At 54.0% G+C, this 21,848-nt stretch overlaps 1 protein-coding gene across 3 annotated transcripts; it reads left to right on the top strand.

Annotated features, from left to right (window-relative positions):
* The first annotated feature begins 1,314 nt into the window (after positions 1-1,314).
* On the top strand, positions 1,315-20,885 carry Atp8b3 (ATPase, class I, type 8B, member 3). Of its 3 annotated transcripts, NM_026094.3 has the most exons (28): positions 1,345-1,453; positions 3,655-3,710; positions 4,122-4,213; positions 5,069-5,182; positions 5,928-6,026; positions 6,243-6,304; positions 7,121-7,193; positions 7,276-7,346; positions 7,889-7,971; positions 9,347-9,505; positions 9,841-9,929; positions 10,343-10,533; positions 10,630-10,838; positions 11,065-11,096; positions 11,192-11,348; positions 11,589-11,777; positions 11,863-11,975; positions 13,241-13,405; positions 13,491-13,602; positions 14,224-14,299; positions 14,386-14,485; positions 14,615-14,981; positions 15,068-15,291; positions 16,057-16,140; positions 16,578-16,817; positions 18,320-18,458; positions 18,572-18,699; positions 20,007-20,884. In NM_026094.3, exons 2-28 carry the CDS (start codon positions 3,665-3,667, stop codon positions 20,598-20,600), a joined length of 4,008 nt encoding a protein of 1,335 aa, NP_080370.2. In that variant the 5' UTR covers positions 1,345-1,453; positions 3,655-3,664; the 3' UTR covers positions 20,601-20,884. The 3 variants fall into 3 exon arrangements, 2 of the variants coding, with proteins under 2 accessions (XP_006514047.1, NP_080370.2); XM_006513984.3 differs by lacking the exon at positions 16,578-16,817 and having other exon boundaries at positions 1,316-1,453; positions 20,007-20,885; XR_380430.4 differs by lacking the exons at positions 16,578-16,817; positions 18,320-18,458 and having other exon boundaries at positions 1,315-1,453; positions 20,007-20,885.
* Positions 20,886-21,848: the final 963 nt, after the last annotated feature.

Raw genomic sequence — 21,848 nt, 5'->3', positions numbered from 1 at the left:
CGTGGCCAGCATCCCTGGCATACATCCACTGTACACAGGTATCAACATAGCCCATCAGTGCCTTGTGGGCTCCCTTTCCCACTTAGGCATGACAGATACAGACCTGGCTCAACCGTGCTCACTGGTGTGCAACCTTCCCACTCCTAATCCCCAATTCAGCAATGTTTAGTTGGGCTGGAGTATACTGTGCTTAGTGTGCTTGGAAGATGCTCTTCCCAAATGCAGGAGATGTAGCTCAGTGAGAGGCTGCTGTCATTATATAGGGTGGAGGATTAATCTGCATTCCCCTACATAATAAAGCTTGAGACCAGTTTGAACTTAACTCCTGCCCTGCAGAATGAAGCTCAGACCCACCTTTTCTGAGCCTGTCCCTGATACCCCAGCCATGCCCTAGTCTCTGCCTCCCTCCCTGGATCATGACTTGACCCTTTTCTTCTTTTCTCCTCCTCCTCCTCCTCCTCCTCCTCCTCCTCCTCCTCCTCCTCCTCCTCCTCCTCCTCCTCCTCCTCCTTTTGGTTTTTCAAGACAGAGTTTCTCTGTGTAGCCCTGGCTGTTCTGGAACTCACTCTGTAGACCAGGCCTGCCTCTGTCTCTGCCTCCCAAGTACTGGGATTAAAGGCATGTGTCACCACTGCCTGGCTTGACCCTTTTCTGTTCTACGGCTGGCCTTATCTTGGCCTTGCCCGCAGAGATTCCAGATGCCAGACCCCTGCCTTTCCTCCCTGACCTCTTCCCAAGGCTTTCCTGTCCTTTCTAGTTTACCCAAACCCCCTCCCTCCTTCCTTCCTTCCTGGCCCTTGACTCATGCCTCCGCCCACAAAGCATTGTCCCATCCTTGAGATGTAATACCACGCTCACCAGGAATAGACTCCCCTGGAAGCCTGGTCTCCGCTTTTTTTTTTTTTTTTTTTGAGACAGGGTTTCTCTGTATAGCTGTCCTGGCTGTCCTGGAACTCACTTTGTAGACCAGGCTGGCCTCGAACTCAGAAATCCACCTGCCTCTGCCTCCCGAGTGCTGGGATTAAAGGCGTATGCCACTACGCCTGGCTGTACAATTAATTCTTGCTCCACCCATAAGCCTGGTTTGTAGCACAAGGTTGGCTCTGCCAAGCTCCTAAAACACGACTCCGCCCACGAGACCTGACCACACCCCGAAGACTCAGCCACGCCCACAACTCCAGGCTCTACCCTTACCCTCTGTGCCATTCAACTAGGCCCCACCTTCTCCAGGCCCCGCCCCTGTCGCCTGGTCCTATCCTTCTCCTGCCCTTAAGCTGCAGGCCTTAAGGCTCTGGTAGGCCCCGCCCCCTTCGCAATGCCCCGCCCCACGAGCCCGCGCCACCCGTTTCAGACCCGTTGGCACCAGGCTAACAGCTCCACAACATCGGCGGCCCTGGACGCCGCTGGCGGCCCGCCCTAGGCAGCCAGGCCCCACCAAGCCCGGCCCTCGCAGGTGAGCACCGATGCTCACGAGTTGTGCATCCTTGGGCGCCACTGTGACCTCTCTGTGCTCTAGGGGTCTTGGGCCCGGATGCCAGCACTTGAGACAGGAGATGGTGCCCCCTTGAGGTTCATAAAACCAGACACCGAGGTGGAGCTTACCTACAGGACAGTTTGGTGACCACTAGAGTTCACTAGGGCTGTGCGTCATGGCCGCTGGGGAATACTGCTAATGGGGTGTCTGGTGAGTGGGCAGGAACACTTTGGAACAGGAAGATTTTGGAAACTTTGAAAAACATTGGAAAGGAAGACTGAGTGCAGTAGCAATTCTCAACCTGGGGAGGGTCAAACGACCCTTTCACAGGGGCCACCTAAGACGATCTGAAAAAAACAGATATTTGCATTATGCTTCATGACAGTAGCAAAATTAGTCATGGAATAACAACAAAACCAATTTTGTCGTTGGGGTCCCCACAATATGAGGAACTTATTAAAGGGTCATAGCATTAGGAAGGTTAAGAACCCCTGGACTAGAGTGTTCCCTAGAATCAAGATCTCTTCACACATCCTTCCCACACCCTCTCCAGCCTCAGTTTTCCTCACGTGATAATCAGGGAAAAGCCCAATACCCAGAGCTGGTGCTGAGCCAGGAGGAGGTGGGGCCCCAAGATGCCCTGGGGAAACACATGACTCAGACACCAGGACTCCTTGTCCTGGGGGAAATGTGGGTTCAGCAGACATTAAGACAGTGAAAGCTCTAGAAGAGAGGTGACCAGAGGCAAGATGGGGGACACCCCAGCTGCTCAGGAAGCCCCCAGGAGGCGCATGATTCCCACGGGCCGGTCTGGGAAGTACAGAGTGAAATTTGGAGGGTGAGGAAGAAATCCACCAGGCAGGGTGGTGACAGTGGGGGGCATATGGGTAAACTGGGGGACCGATGGGGTGAGTGCTCAGGTGGTGGTTGAAGATCTGCCCCCCGGGAAGGGAGCAGGGAGGACCCATGTCACCAGGTATAGGGCTGTCTTAAGTTACCAGACCCAGCCAGGAGTGAGAGCACAGGTCTGTCATCCTAGCTCCTCCAGGAGGCTGGAGCAGAATTATGGGTGTAAGAGCAGCAGAGTGAGACCCTGTCACTACACTTAGCAATCCCAAGGCCAGATCTTTTTGTCTCCCTCCTCCTCCTCCTCCTCCTCCTCCTCCTCCTCCTCCTCCTCCTCCTCTTCCTCCTCTTCCTCCTCCTCCTCCTCCTCTTCTTCCTCCTCCTCCTTTGAGACAGGCTTTTGCTATGTAGGGCAGAGTGTCCTTGAACTCACAGCAACCCACTGACTTGGTGTACCAAGGGCAGGGATTAAAGGGATCTGGTGTGGTGCCAACACACCAGATCTATCTTAACATGGCTCCATGCTCATAATATACGCAAGCCGTGAGCTGTCACATATACAACCCCTCAGCTCCGTGGGGTCAGTCAGCAAACATGGACTGAGCATGTGTGGGGTGTGGGGTGGGCCTTGCAGGAGCAGGTGGAACAGGAGGGGCATGGAGGAGACTGGACGGGCCAGCCACAGCTTCCTCACTAGGGCTCGAGGCTACAGCATCTCAGAGGTGGGGTTCCTTGCCTCAGGTGACCAGCTATAGATGGGGGATGTAATGCTGGGTCCTGCAAGTCCAGAGAGCAGTTCTGAGGTAGACATGAGAAGGTGAGATATGCATGTATGATAGATAGATAGAGAGATAGAGAGATAGAGAGATAGAGAGATAGAGAGATAGATAGATAGATAGATAGATAGATCCATCCTCTAACCTATACCCCAGCCTTTATTTTTTTTATTGATTTTTGTGAATACCTAGGGCTACTTCTTTTCTTTTCTTTTTCCTTTTCCCGTTTTATTGGATATTTTCTTTATTTACATTTCAAATGTTGTCCCATTTCCAGGTCTCCCTTCCAGAACCCCCTATCCCATCTCCCCACCCTCCAGTCTTTATTTTATTCCAACACAAGGTCTTGCTGCTCACCCCCGAGCCAGGCTGGGACTTGAAGCCATCCATACTCGTGCTTCAGCCTCCCTTGTGCTGGGATTCCCTTGTGATTGGCTTTTGCGGCAGTATTTTAGAGAGCAGATCTCAAGGTCCATGAGGGTAGTGTCAGACACCATCCAGAAGCACTGGACAGCCAGGGTGATTGTGACTTAGGGGTCTTTCTTCCCCACTCCACAGCCCCACCGGCATGGATGGAGTTCATCTCGGGGAGAACCTTGAGGATAAAGACACAGGTGCGGTCTCACATCATCGGGATGGCAGGATGGAGAGGGAGGAGAAGCGGGGTGACAGAGGGGTACCCCTCAGCCCTCACTAGAGACTAAAATGGGGTTATGTCCTCAGTCTGTCCGGTGATGAGGAGTTGCTGGGACCCTGATCCCTGAGTGGAAGTGGCTTGAGGGTACTGCACACTGAGAATCCACCCGTCACGGTTCCTCCCACCCAGCGCCCGATACTAGGAGCAGTTGGGCTCAGCCGTGTTCCCTTGTCCAGTCCTGATGTTTACCAGCTTCCTGGCTTTACATGGGCATCTACTGTACCTGGGGCCCTTGGGGGCCTATTAGCCCTCATGCTCCAGGGCAACGCTCTGGCAGTTGTCCCTGGTTGAGCCCCAGAAGTTCCAACCTCCTGCTGTCTCCCCGCAGAGTTCACCTGGGAGGTGAAGGCCAATGACAGAACCTATCACAAGCAGTTCAAGAAGAAGGGCTTTCTATGCTGGAGGCAGAAGAAGTACAAGGTGAACCGCCCGCTCGCTGCCCCTGGTCTGGCACTGCTGCTCCCCGGGGCACCCGCCCCGTGCCTAACCCCAGTTGGTGCGAGGGTAGGGGGTGAGGGAGCCACCCTGAGAGTTCTCGAGTTATTTTTTGAAATGAGATCTCACTAGGTAACTTAGGCGGCACTAAAACTCCGTATTCTCCTGCCTCAACTTCTCTAGTGCTAGGATTAGCCGCCTGTAGCACCAGGCCCAGTTTAATTATTTTTGCAGGACTAGGAATGGAACCAAAGGCCTCCGAAAGGCTGAGGGGAGGGACTCCATTCTCTGACCACGCCCCCAGGCCGCTCACTGGCGGACCAAGGGCGGGGCTACAACTCCTAGCCACGCCCCCAGCAATATTTTATTAAAATTCGGGGTGACTTTGAATTCCCTCTGTCGCCCAGGCAGGATTTTTCTGCCTTAGCCTCCTGAGTGCTGTGATGACAGGCCTGTGCTACCATGTGTTGCTGTTATGTCTATTCTCACCAAGTCTCTTAACTTCGCCTCCTTCCCTGCGAGCTAATCCAGCGGCTGACAGTGCAGGACTCCCATCAGGCATATCCACAATCTCTTGCTGTCTCACTCAGCTCCATGACTTTGCACTAAGTAGAACCTCAATTAATGCCTGCTGGAGGCCTTGCATTCAACTGGCGCTCCATCAAGCAGCAGGTGTTCAATAAATGCTGGTTGGCAGGGCATTCAGTATTGGCTTGGTATATGTTTATTGATGCTGGCGACGCCTCACGGTGGGCAGGGCCGACGGGGGACGCGGCGGGGTGGGGGCGCTTCTGCACCGGGGCAGCACTGCATGCGGACAACGGATGGTTCTTGTTCTAGAGCAACGCCATCCACACTGCCAAATACAACATCTTCTCCTTCCTGCCTCTGAACCTGTACGAGCAGTTCCATCGAATGTCCAATCTCTACTTCCTTTTTATCATCATCCTGCAGGTGGGCGGGGTTAGTGGACAGGCGGGGCGGGGCCTCAGAGTCCCAGCAGCCACCCTTGGTTGTGGGTGGGTGGGGTAGCCTGAGCACCCTGGTGGCTTCTCACTGAAGACTCTTGTGCTCTTGTCTGTGTGATGGACTGCCTAAAATCGTTCTCACTTCCCCTCTTGTGTGCTATCTGCCCAGTACCTGGCATGCAGGAGGGGCTTCATATGAGCCCAAAGCCAAAGCACGAGAGAGGTTTTGTATTCTGTACTTCCCTGAGTGCCATAAGTCTATATTCAGCAAGTGCTCAGTAAATGCTGGCTGCGGAATCCGGAACGGATAGCCCTCTTAAGTCGTAGGGCTTTACCAGACTCCCTCGGCCCGCCACATTCCTGGGCTCTAGGGATTAGGAGTGAGCACCCTCCACTGGACCAGTTCCTGGCACCTGGTTGATGCCTGGCCTGAGGGGTGTGCCTTAAACCGGGGTGGCTCTGTCCCCAGCTTGAGCAGTGTCTCAGGAGTACCCCACCAGCCCAGCACCTCATTTCTGCCTTGCCTTCACTCATCAAGCTACAAAACATGTACTGAGCCCCTCTTGTGTTCAGGGGAGTCAGCCAGCCTCCCCTCCCCTGGCCTCAGTCTGCAGAAGACTTAGCAATGTCAGTCTGGAAAAGCCAGGGTTGTGGCCTGGAGGTGACAGTAGACAGGGGTCAGGTCTGAAGGAGGAGGAGAAGGTGGAGCTTGTGGCGTCTGGTCCCCACAGGGCATCCCCGAGATCTCCACACTGCCCTGGTTCACGCTCTTTGCACCTCTGGTCTGCCTGTTTGTGATCCGGGCCACTCGTGATCTTGTGGATGACATTGTGAGTGGTGGCTAGGATGGTGTTGGCCGGGGTGTGGGAGGTTGGAACTGTCCACACAGGGAGCAGAGCATGAGCCCAGGGGACTCCCCGGGTGGTGGGCTGGCCTCCACACTCACGGTGGGCAGGGGTCTCTGAGGGCAGGAAATGGGGCAGGGACCCGGCAGAGTGGGCATAGGCGACAGGACCACCTCTCTGATCTTCATTCTGTTGGTCCAGGGTCGACACAGGAGCGATAAGATCATCAACAACAGGCCTTGCCAGATCCTGAGGGGGAAGAGGTAAGGCTGGTGGTCAGCACAGGGATGGGGGGGGACATCTGGGGACATCTGGCTAGCATGTTACACTCTCCTAGTTTGCTTTCTGTTGCTGAGATAAATACCATAACCAAAAGCAACTCGGGAGAAAGGGGTTTATTTCATGATTACAGTGTACAGTCTACGATGAGATAAGTGAGGGCAGGAACTCAAGGCCAGGGCTGTCGCTGAGCCCGTGGAGGAGCCCTGCTCCCTGGCTTGCTCCCTGTAGCTCACTCAGCCTGCTTTCTAATACAGCCCAAGACCAGGCGCCCAAGAGTGGCCCCGCCCACAGTGGGCAGGACCTTCCCACATCAATCACTCATCAAGAAACTGCCCCATTGGCTTGCCCAGGCCAGACTAATGAATGGAGTCGACCTCTCAGTTGAGGTTCCTTCTCCCAGATGACATCTACAGCAAGTTGACATAGTACATTGCACACTAAGTACATCCCAGCTGAGTCTGAGCTGGATCCAAGCCTGCTAGGGGTTGGCTCTGGGATGGGGACAAAGAGTCTGGGGACCTGACAGACAGCTCTGTGAAGTATAGACTTCAGCCCCTCAACAAAGAGGGATATGGATCGGTGCTCTGGGGAGCACTGCATGGTGACAAGGACCCTCTGGTGGGGCATAAGGAGGTCAGGGAAGGCAGCCGCTGCTGAGCCGAGCCCTGCAAGATGATGGCAAGGCAGGAACAACAGGCTCAGAGGTGGCCAACGGAGGCCCAGGTGACGTCAGGTCAGTTGCAGGCTGGTCATGTGGGGGAGACGCCACACCATGATGTTGCATCCCCTCCTTGTAGTTTCCTGTGGAAGAAATGGAAGAATCTATGTGTGGGGGACGTGGTGTGTCTCAGCAAAGACAGCATTGTCCCGGTGAGCCCACCTCCCAACCTGGAGCACCCCTGGGGGAGGGTCTTCCAACAATCCTGACTTCTCCTTGCTCCCCTACCCCCAGGCCGACTTGCTCCTGCTGGCCAGCACAGAGCCCAGTAGCCTGTGCTACGTGGAGACCGCAGACATCGACGGGTAAGAAGCTATGTCACCCCTTGGGGCGCCGGTGTCAAAGGGACCGACCCCGCTTACCCCGTGGCTATAGAGAAATCCAGACAGTCCAGCCAACCCTTCAAGGCACTCGTGTGTCTGTACCCAGGCAGAAGGCCAAGGCCCAGCCCTGACTCTTTGGCAGATGTACTGTGTGGCCTCAGATAAGACCCTCTGTCTCTCTGGGCCTTGTCTCTCTGTCGGCACAGGTGCTCAGCAAAGGTAGTCAAGGGCCTGAAGGAAACACAGCTTCTTACCTCAGGGTGTCATCCACAGCTACATTTTTTTTAACTTCTTTTTTTTTTTTAAGATTTATTTATTTATTATATGTAAGTACACTGTAGCTGTCTTCAGACACTCCAGAAGAGGGCACCAGATCTTGTTACGGATGGTTGTGAGCCACCATGTGGTTGCCGGGAATTGAACTCAGGACCTTCAGAAGAGCAGTCAGTGCTCTTAACCGCTGAGCCATCTCTCCAGCCCCACAGCTACATTTTTATGGCTTTTCATGTCCCTCTTGTCCCCAGGGAGACCAACTTGAAGTTCAGGCAGGCTCTGACGGTCACGCACCATGAACTTACCAGCCCGAAGAAGATGGCTTCCTTCCAGGGTAAGGGGATGGAGGTGGCCCTGTGTGTGCCTCTTTATACCTCCTTTGCTGGGTCAAGATGGACGGTGGGTGGGGCCCTGTAGAGCTCAGGGTAAGTCCTCTGCCAGTCTGTGACATCTGAGTATCTTTTACTCATGTGCCACCCATGGGAAGGGATCCCTGTCCAGCACCCTGCACACCCGCAGCTCCTTTTCTAGCACAGAAAGGCTCACACGCTGGGCAGTCACTGTTTGCTGTGGCCTGGGAGGCAGACACAGGCATCTCCTGTCTTCCTGAGAAGGCAGTCCATGCCATAGACATGGGCACGTCCTTCCCGACAGTGGCCAGGGCACTGCCTCTCACACCCAGCTCTGCTTCTCTGAGCCTACTTAGACTACAAGAATTGTAACACTCAAGAGGCCGAGGCAAGAGGATCACAGATTCGAGGGCTGGAGAGAGGTAACTGGCTCCAAAGGGTCCAGTGCCTGCCTCCACAGGCTCTGGCACACATGTGAACGCACCTGGACAAGATGTGTAACTAAAAATTTTAAAACTCTTTTTAAAAATCAACAAATGGCTGGACCCATCTTTAGGCTAGTACTCAGAAACAAAGGCAGATAGATCTCTGTGAGTTCCAGGCTAGCCTGGATTACAGAGTGAGTCCAGGGCAGTCATGGCTACATGGAGAAGCACTGTCTCAAAAAAAAAAAAAAATCTGAGAGTTGACTTTGGTGGAAAGCAGCCAGCTGCAATCCTCTGCTGTTCTGAGAGCTCAGGGCCTAGTGGTCACATGTTGTCCAGAAAACTCGCCGGATCCTTATTGTAATGTTTTCCTCCGTGTATAGAGGTCTTCTTTATGGTCTTCACACAGTCTGGAGCAGGCCAAGCTTGTTCCTCAAGGAGCTTCATGTATGTGAGAATCAGTTTTCACCATACTGTGGCGAGCTTAAACACTCCTAAAATAGACTTCACAGCAGCAGACTTTAGAAATTTCAACCAACCCTGGCTACTGAGTTGCATTGAGCAGAACTACCTTCCTGCCACCTGCAGACTCTCTCTCTCTGCAGGCCAGTGAAGGTCACAGGAATGTCCCCGGAGGGGAGGCTCACAGACACTGATGTCATTGGAGGCATGAACATCCCAGCAACCTCCATCCAAGATTCAACCACAAGAGAGAAGCTAGGGAGGGAGGGATGGTGATTGGATTACAAGGACAGTCATGGGAAAGCCCGAGGCCACTGCAGGTTGACTTCGGAGCCTTTCACAGGAAGCTGAGAGACCATGTTGGGCCCAGTAGGGTGGCCTGAGTTGTGGTCATAGGAACGTGGCAGGGAAATGCAGGCCCAAGACTGGTGCTAAGGCTGTAATATGGCTGCTGCTTACTGGGTGCCCACAGGTACAGTGACTTGCGAGGAACCCAACAGCCGAATGCATCATTTTGTGGGGAGTCTGGAGTGGAACAGCAGGAAGTACCCTTTGGACATCGGGAATCTGCTTCTGCGTGGCTGCAAGATCCGCAACACAGACACCTGTTACGGCCTCGTCATCTATGCTGGTACAGCACACTGGGCATCTGGATTGAGGGACTGAGGGAGAACCCTGAAGTTGGTGCCATGAGGGCAACATATGTAGTGTGTGATATAGGCCCTGAGTGCTGTCAGATGGGCTAGTTGTCAGCACTCTGGTTATCATTGAGAAAATGGAATGTTGTTGTATAGATAGGAGGAATGGGTGGACAGACGGGGCTGAGGGACTGGATTGGGAGATGGATAGGAAGGTGAGTGGATGGATGGATGGATGGATGGATGGATGGATGGATGGGTGGATGGATGGGTGGATGGATGTTTGAATGATGGGTAGGGATATTACAGATGGAAATTAATCTTACAGGTTTAGACACAAAGATCATGAAGAATTGTGGGAAGATTCATCTGAAGAGGACCAAGCTGGACCTGATGATGAACAAGCTGGTGGCCCTGGTAAGGAGCCAAGAGCACCTGTGGGGTCTCTGAGGCATGGACTGATGGCTCCAGTCTCCTGCAGATGCCCTGGACCCCCTGGTTCCCCCTTACCCTCTATTCTCTTCCTCTTGCTTATTTTTTTTATTGCCATATATGCAGACTAACCTTGAGCTCCCATGCCCCTGCCTGTACCTGGGTAGCACAGAGGTGACAGGCCTGCCTGGGCTCCTTTGTATCTCCTTTACAATGTCTGATGCAGGAGGATCAAGATTCAGAGCCCAGCTTAGATTAAAGACAGTGAGCCCCAGAGCTGGACTGGGGTCCTGAGAGACCCTCTTCCCCTCCGGCCTTCCCTTAACCTGGTACCCACTGGATGGAACCTCAGGTCTCTGGGGTCTTCCTGCCCCCACCCATGTCCATCCTCCTCACAGATCTTCCTGTCCCTGGTAATCGCGTCCCTGTTGCTGACGGTGGGCTTCACCTTCATGGTGAAACAGTTCAAAGCCAAGCATTACTACATGTCACCCACCCACGGGCGCTCGGACGCGATGGAGTCCTTCTTCATCTTCTGGGGCTTCCTCATCCTGCTCAGCGTCATGGTGCCCATGGCCATGTTTATCATGTGAGTGCCGGGGCAGCAGGGCTTGGGGACGCCCCTCCAGGCAGGGTGTGGTCGGTGGAGTGTCATTGACTTGGATGTGTGCTCGGCTGCTTGCAGTGCGGAGTTCATCTACCTAGGCAACAGCATTTTCATTAACTGGGACCTCAATATGTACTACGAGCCACTGGACATGCCAGCCAAGGCCCGCAGCACCAGTCTCAACGACCAGCTGGGCCAGGTGCAGTACATCTTCTCAGACAAGACCGGGACGCTGACGCAGAACATCATGACCTTCAAGAAGTGCTGTATCAATGGCTGCATCTATGGTGATGCCCTCACCCTACCTGCCCCCTGCCCCCTCAACTTCCTAGTGAGGTTGCCCTGGGGGATCAACATCTGGACTAAGAACCAGATCATGGTACATGTGGCCCTGAGCTTGATAATATTACATGTCCCCTGACTTGGAGACCTGAGCTTGGGGTGGGGACCAGGGGACCCCTAAGTGTGGCCTCCTGGGGGAAGCTGAATTCTGAAGCAGAGTTCTTTCCCCAGATTCAGACGATGAACATGGGACGCTTCGAAAGGTGGGCTCTGTGGATCCTGCCTTGCTGGAACAGGGTGGGTGCGGGGAATGGGGTTGGTGGCAGATCGCCTGACCCTGTGCCCTGTTGTCTCCCAGCGGAACCCATATGCCTGGAACCCATTCGCTGATGGCAAACTCCAGTTCTACAATAAGGAGCTGGAATCCCTGGTGCAAGGCCGGCAGGACCGAGCGGTTCAGGAGTTTTGGCGTCTGCTGGCCATCTGCCACACCGTGATGGTACAGGAGAAAGACAGTGAGTGGCCTCTCCTTCTGTCATGCAGGGGCCCACTCACATAGCACAGCCTTTTGGGCTTGGACTCAAGTCATCAGGGCCCAGAGGCTGTTCAGCCCATTTCCCAGGCCCTTTTGGTCTCCCAGGGACTGTGGCTTCGCATTGCCTCAGAACAGAAGTTAGGATCAGACCTGTGACCCCGCTAAGGGGCGAGATGCCAGGAGGTGACGCCTCCTCACCATCCTTTCTCTTGCCTTTTAGACCAGCTGCTGTACCAGGCTGCCTCCCCTGATGAGGAAGCACTGGTCACCGCTGCCCGGAACTTTGGCTACGTATTTCTGTCTCGGACCCAGGACACCATCACACTGGTGGAGCTGGGGGAGGAACGGGTCTACCAGGTTCTGGCCATGATGGATTTTAACAGCGTTCGCAAACGGATGTCAGTGTTGGGTGAGCCCCAAGCCCCTCCCCGATGTGCCTGTGCCTTGCCACAGTGAGCATGTAGACATGGTGTCTTACCCTCCCCTTTCCACAGTCCGAAACCCAGAGGGCTCCATCTGCCTCTACACCAAGGGTGCCGACACTGTCATCCTGGAGCGTCTCCGCAGTAAGGGTGTCATGGAGGCCACCACCGAGGAAGTCTTGGCTGTGAGTGTCCTGCCGGGGGAGGCTGGCATGCACGCATGCTCAGGGGCAGCCACAGACATTTGGGCAGGGCTGTTCATCACACAAAACATTTTCCCTTGTTCGACTCCTGACTGTACACAGATGCTGAGAGGTACCACAGTCTGCAGTGACTTTGTACTGCACACAGGGACACCCTGAGGGTGGGTTGGGTTGTGACCTCCGACACCCCCTTCGCCTGGCCCCTCTCCAGCTATGGCCAAGCTCTGAGACTTGATTTCTCCTCTGTGGATGAAGCAGGGTTTCTTTGTCTGTCTCAGTGTTGAGGATAAGGTTCCTTGCCTGCTGGCCTGTAGTCCTCAGCCTCGCCTCCCTGTCCCCTTGTCCCCGCAATCAGCATTCCCACCTTCTCTGAGCTCAGGTGTCAGGCAGACCCTCCCCATGCATGTGCCCTTCAATGAAGGTCGTCACTCATTTCTTTCATTCCTTGAGTCTCAGCCATAAGTCCCTGCCTTCAGGGACCTTCTCCCACTTGGAACAGCCTTTGCCTTAGTCCACTACCATCTGGCACATCCTTGTCTGTGTGCCCAAGGGCTCTGCTGGGGGTTCTTGAGTGCCTTTCTCTGCTGTGGGGAGATCCTTCAGAAGGAGGACCCAGAGCCCAGGGGCTCAATCAGATCGGTCAGCCTTCCATGGAGTAGGTGGGTAAACTGAAGTCTAGTGAGGAACACGGACCTGTCTGAGGTGCCCATCCCAAAAAGATCCTGTATAACAATCATGCCAGCAGCCATGGCTCGAGGCTTCCAGGGCCATAGCAGGATAGAGGGACATGAGAAACCAGTGAGTGGGACCCTTTTCCCTGGACCCCAGCCTCTAGGATTGAACATGTTTCAGATCTACTTAAGGGACAGAGAGGGAGAGCCCTCAAGGATTCTGGGTGTCAAAAGTGTCCCCTCCCCATGGCAATGTTAGGACAAGTCCTGGAACTGGGATGGGGGACCTTAGAATTCACTGAGCAGCTAGAGAACACACACACTCACCCCCACACACACCCCCACCCCGACCCCCACCCCCACCCCCACACACCCCCACCCCCGACATACCTGCTGTTCCAGCACTGGAGATCTGAGGCAGGAGAATGAGGAACTCAGGCTCAGCTATCAAGTCAAACCATGAACAGGAAGGGTGTTTGCAGAGAGGGTCTGTCTGAGATTCAGAGGTGTGAGGGCACTGTGACTCTAGGGGACCCTGAGGACAGGATGGGCAACTTATGGTCGTGGCTGCTGCAGGCCTTTGCAGAGCAGACCCTGCGCACCCTGTGCCTGGCCTACAAGGATGTGGAGGAGGATGCCTACAAAGAATGGGAGCCGGAGCACCAGGAGGCCGCCCTCCTGCTACAGAACCGTGCGCAGGCCCTGCACCAGGTGTATAATAAGATGGAACAGAACCTGCAGGTGGGTGGATGGGGAGGTGTGGGGCCGGCGGCTGGGCTCCTTTTAGCGGGACCTTGGTACCTGAACCTGCGCTGGTCTCCCTCAGCTGCTGGGAGCCACCGCCATTGAAGACAAACTGCAAGATGGCGTTCCTGAGACCATCAAATGCCTCAAGAAGGGGAACATTAAAATATGGGTGCTGACCGGGGACAAGCCAGGTGGGTCCCCGGCTCTGCTGCCCCAGACTATGTGCTGTACCTGGGACGCTGTCCCGCTGGCCGCCGGGCCCTTGGCGCCATCCCCAGGAGTGGGACACGTGCCACGTGCAAACTCTGCGCTCATCCCGCAATCGGGTGGGGACCCCTTCACACCCTTGAAGACACACCTATCCTAAAGTGACCTCCAGGTCAGCGTTGAAGGGATGTCCTGGGGCACTCTTGCACTCATGTATAGACATGCCCTCTTTGACAATTTTTGAAGTTTTAATTTTTGGTTATTTTTTGCTTTACTTTATTTTTTATTTTTTGCTTCTTTCAAATAAATTTGACATTTTCCTGTTTGCTCAAAGTGTGGTGGGCCTCAGGATCCTGGCCTTCATCCCACCTCTGGGTCAGGCTCTCCAGCCCAGCAGCCCACCTCTGTCCCAGGGCCACCTCTGATTGGCCAGCCCTGTTATGACACACGGCCACTCTGGACCAATCACTACAGCCGGCCAGGAGATGATGGGTGGGAGGGGGAAGGAGGCCGGAAGGACTCCGTGATGGGTGGGGTCTCTGGGTGCATGTGTGGGACTCAGGGATCTGGCTTTGAGCCCAAGCGCAAACTGGCTGGATTTGCAGAGACCGCAGTGAACATCGGCTTTGCGTGCCAGCTGCTGTCGGAGAATATGATAATTCTGGAAGATAAGGACATCAAGTAAGCAGGTGACCTCCCTGGTACCCACACACCGTCCCATAGGTGGACGATGGCGCCACTTTCCTGTCCATCCCATCTCCTTACAGTCAAGTACTGGAAAGGTATTGGGAAGACAACGTACACCAGAAGGCGTTCAAAATGATGACCCACCACAACATGGCCTTGGTTATCAATGGAGAATTCTTGGTGAGTGTCACTGGGCGGGAGGAGCAGCAGTTGGTGAAACCTGGGATGGGGGACATGCCAAGAACAGAGATGCAGGCCTAGTGACCCAAGCCCCTTCTCCCCATCCCATCCCCCACACCTGACACCCAGGATCAGCTCCTCCTGTCCTTGCGCAAGGAGCCCCGAGCCCTAGTCCAGAATGCAGTGGTGGATGAGGTCGCCCAGGAGCCGGTTGTGTCCGCGTTAGACTTCCTCCAGAAGCGGAGGATCTCCCAGATGTGGAGAAACGCTGGCCCCTCTCTGGGAACGTCCCACTCAGCCGACTCCAAGATCCGGGAGAGCCCAGAGGTGCAGCGGGAGAGGGCCTTTGTAGACCTGGCCTCCAAATGCCAGGCTGTCATCTGCTGCAGGGTGACCCCCAAGCAAAAGGCCCTTGTGGTGGCATTGGTGAAGAAATACCAGCAGGTGGTGACGCTGGCCATCGGAGATGGAGCCAACGATGTGAACATGATCAAGAGTGGGTGGCAGGCCTTGGCTGGGTGGAGGGGGGGGTCAATCTGGGGTTTGGGTCCCGATGGCTGACAAGATGCTGTGACCTTGCAGCTGCGGACATTGGTGTAGGACTGGCAGGCCAGGAGGGCATGCAGGCAGTTCAGAACAGCGACTACGTGCTGGCCCAGTTCTGCTACCTGCAGCGGCTGCTCCTTGTGCATGGGCGCTGGTCCTACATGCGAGTCTGCAAGTTCCTGCGTTACTTCTTCTACAAGACAGTGGCCAGCATGATGGCCCAGATATGGTTCTCTCTAGTCAACGGCTTCTCTGCACAGGTGCGTGAGGGTGTGAGGGTGTGAGGGCTACTTGGAGCAGCCCAGAAACTGGCATTCAAGCTGGGTGTGTTGTTACATACCTGTCATCCCAACCCTTGGGAAGCTGAGGCAGAAGGATTGCCACTAGTCAAGGGCCACCTGGGCAGATCCGGTATGACGAAGATCTTTAATCCCAGCACTTGAGAGTCAGAGGCAGGAGGATCTCTCAGTTTGAGGCCAGCCTGGTCTGCAGAGCCAATTCCAGGACAGCAAGGGCTACACAGAGAGACCTTGTGTTGTTGAAAAACCAAACAACAGCAACAATAAAGCGAGGCTATTAGTTAGACCTTCTTTCGGGACTGCAGAATGAGTAGTTGGGGCTGTAGCTCAGTTGTAGAGTGCTGGCCTACTGCGCACAAGGCCTCCCAGGCCACCACACCCAGTGCATGTGCTGCTGGGGGTGGAACCCAGGGCTGCTCCTAGGCAAGGAGAATGCTCACCAATTGTAGCCCAGGCTGGCTGCCAACTGGAGATCCTCCTGTGTTGGCCTCCCAGAGGTGATTTTAGCTGTTAGGCATGGCATCAGGAGCTCTCTAAGCCTCCAGCTCCTTTAGTCTGAATCAAACCTGATGTGATTCTAGAACACTTGAGAAACCCACTCTCTCTATCTGCCTGCAGAGTCTCCAAAGTCCACACTCCAAAGTGTCAGAGTTGAGTGTCCACCCACCATTGCTGTAGCCTGGCCCAGCAGCGGCCGCTAACGTGGTGAGCCTTCCTCTCTTGCAGCCCCTGTATGAAGGCTGGTTCCTGGCTCTCTTTAACCTGCTGTATTCCACGCTTCCAGTCCTGTATATTGGCCTGTTTGAGCAGGTGAGCGGGCACAGTGCCTTGTGTCCTTATCTCTACCCACAGCAGGCCATCTGCTCGCTCCAAAGCTCTGTCCCATGGGGGTCCTCTTGTGGGAGGGGGTCCTCCACTCTGAGAACCAGATCTCTCCAGCCTTCTGTGTAATGCAGGGAACAGGGGGGGAATACCGGAAGGGAGGCTCAGTCCTGTTTCTCCTACCCACGACCCAGAGTACGCCTGCCCGAGGGCATTAGTTTGGGAGAGAACCACAGGGAATATTTTGGATCATGGGACTGGGAACAAAGGCAGCTTCATCTCACATCTAAGTTTTGTGTAGGGATAGGGTGGGTGGGGGGAAGGAAGATCGGGTTGTCTTGTTTGAATACCACAAGCTGAGCTCTTGGAGAAGTTCTTAAGACCCTATGCCCAGACTCCCCTAAAAGCCATCACCTCCTGTCCAGGATGTGACCGCAGAGAAGAGCCTAAAGATGCCGGAGTTGTACATGGCCGGCCAGAAAGGCGAGCTGTTCAACTACAGCATTTTCATGCAAGCCATCACCCACGGCACCATCACATCCATGATCAACTTCTTTGTAACGGTTATGGTCAGCTCTGACATGTCCAAGGCTGGCAGCTCCCACGACTACCAGTCCTTAGGGGTATTGGTGGCCATATCTAGCCTACTGTCAGTCACCCTGGAGGTAGGTGGGGGCCATGAACCCTGAGAAACCATAGAGGCCTCTGCCCGACACTGACTTTTTATTCTAACCTTGTAAAAAAGATTCATTTTAACTCATGTGTGAGTGTGCTTGTGCGTGTGTGCGCGCGTGGCACTTGTATGCATGCAGTACCCACTGAGGCCAGAAGAGGGCATCAGATTCCCTGGAGCTGGAGTTACAGCTGCTTATGGGGCAACGGATGTGGGTGCTGGGACCTGAACTCAGGTCCTCTCCAAGAGCAGCCAGTGCTTTGTTTTGTTTTGTTTTCTCGAGAAAGAGTCTCTCTGTGGAGTCCTGGCTGTCCTGGAATTTGCTCTGTAGACCAGGCTGTTCTTAAACTTGAAGAGATCTGCCTGCATAATGCCTTCGCACGGCTAGGATTACAGTTGTATATCACCATGCCCGACTCAGAAATGCTGTTAGCATGTTTGTGGTATGTGCAGCATAGTGTGCCTGCACACCATGTGTGTGCCACAGAAGTCAAAGGATGTCAATTTTGCTTGAGGGAGGGACTTGATTGTTGCTGCTGTCATGTGACAAGACTTCGGGGAGATGCGCCATACACGTCCACTCACTCCGGATAGGGAGCCCACGGCTGACCAAAGTATAGATAGCACCGAGGTCCAGTGTGGTGAACCAGTAAGGTTTATTGGGGTTACTTAGAGGAGCAGAGATGGCTCAGAGATGGCTGAATCCCCAAGGCCCTCCCCAGCATGGGCAACGGCTCCCAAAGCTGGGAACCTGGAGCACTGCAGAGCCTGCAGGTTGTGTGGCAGGCTGGAGAGTGGTGGCTCTCAGGGTGGCTCTGTTGTTCTAAGCCTCTTCCAGGCAGCTTGGATGATCTCAGCATCTTTGCATCTTGGCTTCCTGAGTGTTTATTGCTCACTCTGGCATGGAGGGAGGGGGCCTAGTAAACTGGTTGGTTTTAGGGACTTCCTGAAGCCTCTTCCTGTTCCTTTCCTTCCTGCTTAAGGAGCTTCCTGCAGGATGGAGTGTTGTAGTCTCGGAGGAAATGTTAGCGCTGTGTATGTGATCTGGCTAACTGGTCATGGGCTTTCCAGATTTCTGTCTTTGCCTCTCATTTAGCCATAGGTGGCCGGGTTGCTGTCACACACAGCAACCAGCTTTACAAGGGTGTTGGGGATTTGAACTCAGGTCCTCAGACTTACACAGCACTTACACTTTACCCCTAGGCCATCTTCCCAGGACTCCACTTTGTTTTTCTGAGCCTGATTCTCCCATTGAAGTTACAAATAATTAAACTGTACTGTCCAGCAAGCCCAAAGGCTCTTCCTATCCTCCACACACCCCTGCTCCCAACGCTGGGTTCAGGCATGCACAGCCGTACCCTCAGCTTCTATATGGGTGTTGGAGATTGGAACTTATGTCCTTGGCTTGGACAATCTCCCCAGAGCCCCCACACTGCCGGAGCCCTGTACCCCGCCTCCCGTTTCCCACTGCTGACCTCCTGGCTCTCTGTCCAGGTCATGCTTGTGGTAAAGTACTGGACACTCCTGTTTGTGGGCGCAGTCGTGCTCAGCCTCAGCTCCTATGTCCTCATGACCAGCCTCACTCAGAGTCTATGGATGTACAGGATCTCGCCAAAGACCTTCCCATTTCTGTGTGAGCTTCCATTGACATCGTCTGGAGGAAGGGAGTTGTCAGGGTAGTGTCCCGTGGCTGAGGGGCGGGGAAGGCAGCCCGTACTCACACCCCACAATCTGCTTCACCCCCAGTTGCTGACTACAACGTGCTCTTCGAGCCTTGCAGTCTGCTGTTGATTGTACTCAATGTGGCCCTGAACGTTCTGCCCATGCTGGCTTTGCGCACAATCCATAGAACTGTCTTGAAACAGCGCCCTAAGGTAAGAGAGAGCTGAGGAATGCCTTCACCCCCGCAATCCCCCCCCACCCAGCTGTCACAGACTCTGTGTCCTGGGAACAGTGCAGACAGATCCCTCCCAACCTACTCAGGGGCCCAAATCCCTGAGCACTGTGTCTATCTTAGGGCACTCCTCCTCGGTTTCTGCCTTGTGTCATTCAGAGCCCAGGGAGGCAAGAAGACAGCTTTTGGAGAGGTTTAGGTAAAACAGGAAGTTGGAGACACTTTAAAGCCCCACTGTCCTCTATGGAGGACGACACATGTGGACCGTGCATGCACTAGGCTCTCCTCAGCCTCCTGAAAGAACACGGTTCTGACATCAGGTCACAGGGTGGAGGGATCTGAGGCACACTGGTCAGTTGAGAGCCACACACGAAGGTCACACAGTGACAGGAAGTGTCCAGAACAGGGAGAGGCAGAGATGGCAGGTGGAGTCTTGGATGACAAAGGCTGTGGAGGAGATGGGGGGCCTCTCACAGGGGTGAGCCTGCCTTTGGGGTGACGGAATGTTCTAGAAGCATCAGTTGCACAGCTTTCAGAATGTGCTCAGCACCAAAAACCATTCTTATAGTGGCTGAGATGGTAATTAAAAAAAAAAAGGTGTGTGTATGTTCTGTCTGTGGGTGTGTATGTATGTGCACTATGGGTGGTCCTGGTGCTCATAGAAGCCAGGGGAAAGCATTGGCTCTCCTGGAACTGGAGTTTGAGACAGTTGTGAGCTGCCATGTGGATGTTGGGAATCAAACCTGGTTCCTCTGGAAGAGCAGTCAATGTTCTTCTTAAACTCCAAGTTGCCTCTTCAGCCCCATATAGTAAAATTTAATGGTTCCGTTTGAATTTTTTGTTAATTTTGTTTTTTTTTTTTTGAGATAAAGTACGGGGTGAGGCCTCAAGGAAAGACTGACCGACCACCTGCCGGTCTTCCTCAAGGAGGGAGTCTTTTCAATTCTACATATCTTTATGCAGTGAGCATGGGTAGGGAGCCCCTGTGAGTGGCCTATGCTGTGGGGTATGTGTAGAGGTCAGAGAGCAACTTTCAGGAGTCAGCTTCCTCCGTCCACCTGTGGGTCACCAAGCTTGAACGCAGGACATTAGGCTTGGCTGCACATGTCTCCACCCACCGAGCCCTCTGGTAGGCCCCTAGTGAAGGACTCTGATTGTTAGTCCAGAACCGTTTCCAGGTTAGACCCCAGTTGGCTGGACCAGGGTTGGGAAGCTCCGAGTGGCACTCGCTGGGGTACAGGTGACCCCAAAGCCATGCTGTCCCATGTTGTCTCCCGCATGCTGCAGGGGGAAGAGGAGGCCCCGAGTGAAGAAGTAGCCGTGGAGCCGGCCATGAGGCATCTTCGCCGTGGCATCCCAGCTCGCCGTTCCAGCTATGCCTTCTCCCACCGTGAGGGCTACGCAAACCTCATCACCCAGGGCACCATCCTGCGCAGGCAAACGCACGTGGATGATTCCGATGGGGGCACAGTCTGTGAATCCCTGAACCCACCCGAAGAAGACATTCCCTTGCAAAACAAAGATTCAGTATTTAATCCGCGGAAGATCTCCATCCTGGCCAAGAAGAGACGTCATTTCTTTGGAAAGGGGTCCCAGGAAGAGGTCCACCCCAACACTAGCTCCCAGACCATGGAGAAACAGCCCACCATTCACAGAGACTCTGAGACCCAGAAGCTACCCACCACCACAAGTGCCACGTCGGGGAAGCTGCTGCCGTCCGCATCCGAGGATGAGGCTTTCTACAGTGTGGCTTCACAGTACACTCTGGCAAGCCAGCCAAAACACACGGATGTCCACTCCTCATTCTGGAAGAGCCCCCTCTGGAGGGATTCAGCCTCTTCTAGTCCGAGCCAGCTGGAAGTCCCCAGAAAGCAAAGTTGACCAGAGGCCCATCGCTGGGAGATTCCCAGTCATCCAGGACAATGCAACAGTCACGGGGGAGTGAGCAGAGCCCTGGAGTGGAGCAAGGCACCATCTCACATGGAGTGCGTGTCAGTGCCCTTTCAAGTCAGAGCTCCATGCAGCTCAAGTGCACAGCTGCCCCTGCCCTTAAAGCAGCAGGCATAGCCAGTCAGCAAACAGCATCCAAAGACAAGAGGGGGGTCACATCCTTGCCTTTTTCTAATAAAACAGGGTCTCTCTGGCCCCAGGGCTTCTTTGGGCTCACTCCTTCTCCAACTCTTCTTTTATTAGAATCCAGGGAACATTCTTTCCCAAGGATTAAAAAAAAAAAAAAAAAAAAAAAAGAATCAAAACACTGGCCCCTACTGGTCAAGACATCTAATTGCAGGGAGATATTTTGTTGGCTTTTATCCCCTGTCTTCGAAGTGCACAGAGCTTCGTTGTTTTTTTTTTGAGAAAGAGAAGGAAGAGATCAGGCTCTGCCTAACCTGTGACTTCACCCCATACCAACCTTGGTTTAAACTGCACCCCAGTACCCTCCTGCCCCTTCCTCCTTCAGGCTGCCTCCCTTGAGTGAAGCAGTGACTAGAGCCATCTCAGAAGCAGGACCTGATGTGGTCTAACTCGGTCAGTTTGGCTGACAGGCTCTGACCTGACCCTGGGAAAGGTAGAGTGAGGGTGCTCTGTGGTAGGTGGGGCGAGCAGGGGAAGACCGGCTCCTTTTCCTCCTACCCGCGAGCTTTGCTGCGAGCTAGTTGGGCGGAGTCTTGTTTTCCCAGCATCTGTACCAATCCACAGTTGCCCACACACATATACAAATATGAAATTGAATGGCTAGGCAATAATTTTTTGAAGGAAAGTAGGAAAACAGAGAAAATACTGCACAGCCGAGGTTAACAGTGGTGGCGGCTTGTCTCGCTTTTCTTTTTTTCTTTTTTCTGTTTTGGTTTTTCGAGACAAGGTTTCTCTGTATATAGTCCTGGCTGTCCTGGAAGTCACTCTATAGACCAGGTTGGCCTTGATCTCAGAAAACCGCCTGCCTCTGCCTCCCTTTAATCTGCTGGGATTAAAGGCATGCTCCACCACTGCCCGGCTTCTAGCTTTTCTTTTTACCTCTTGCTTTTCAAGCCTGTCCCCCCAAGGGCTAGTGTGAGAAGGGCTGCCCTTCAGTCTTCCTATAGGGTCTGGAGCCTTTGAATGATCCCAGACACAGCCCTGCTTTCTGTT

This window comes from Mus musculus, chromosome 10 (assembly GCF_000001635.26).
Source record: "Mus musculus strain C57BL/6J chromosome 10, GRCm38.p6 C57BL/6J".
Classification (NCBI taxonomy): Eukaryota; Metazoa; Chordata; class Mammalia; order Rodentia; family Muridae; genus Mus; species Mus musculus.
The sequence above is the reverse complement of the archived record's forward strand: the minus strand, read 5'-3'. Positions and strand labels throughout refer to the sequence as shown.

Excerpts from the sequence above, each read along its gene's own strand:
- Atp8b3 (NM_026094.3), top strand. The coding sequence starts at position 3,665 with ATGGATGGAGTTCATCTCGGGGAGAACCTTGAGGATAAAGACACAG. Across the intron at positions 15,292-16,056 it reads TCAACGGCTTCTCTGCACAG|CCCCTGTATGAAGGCTGGTT; the intron begins GTGCGTGAGGGT and ends CCTCTCTTGCAG. Across the intron at positions 18,459-18,571 it reads AAAGACCTTCCCATTTCTGT|TTGCTGACTACAACGTGCTC; the intron begins GTGAGCTTCCAT and ends CTTCACCCCCAG.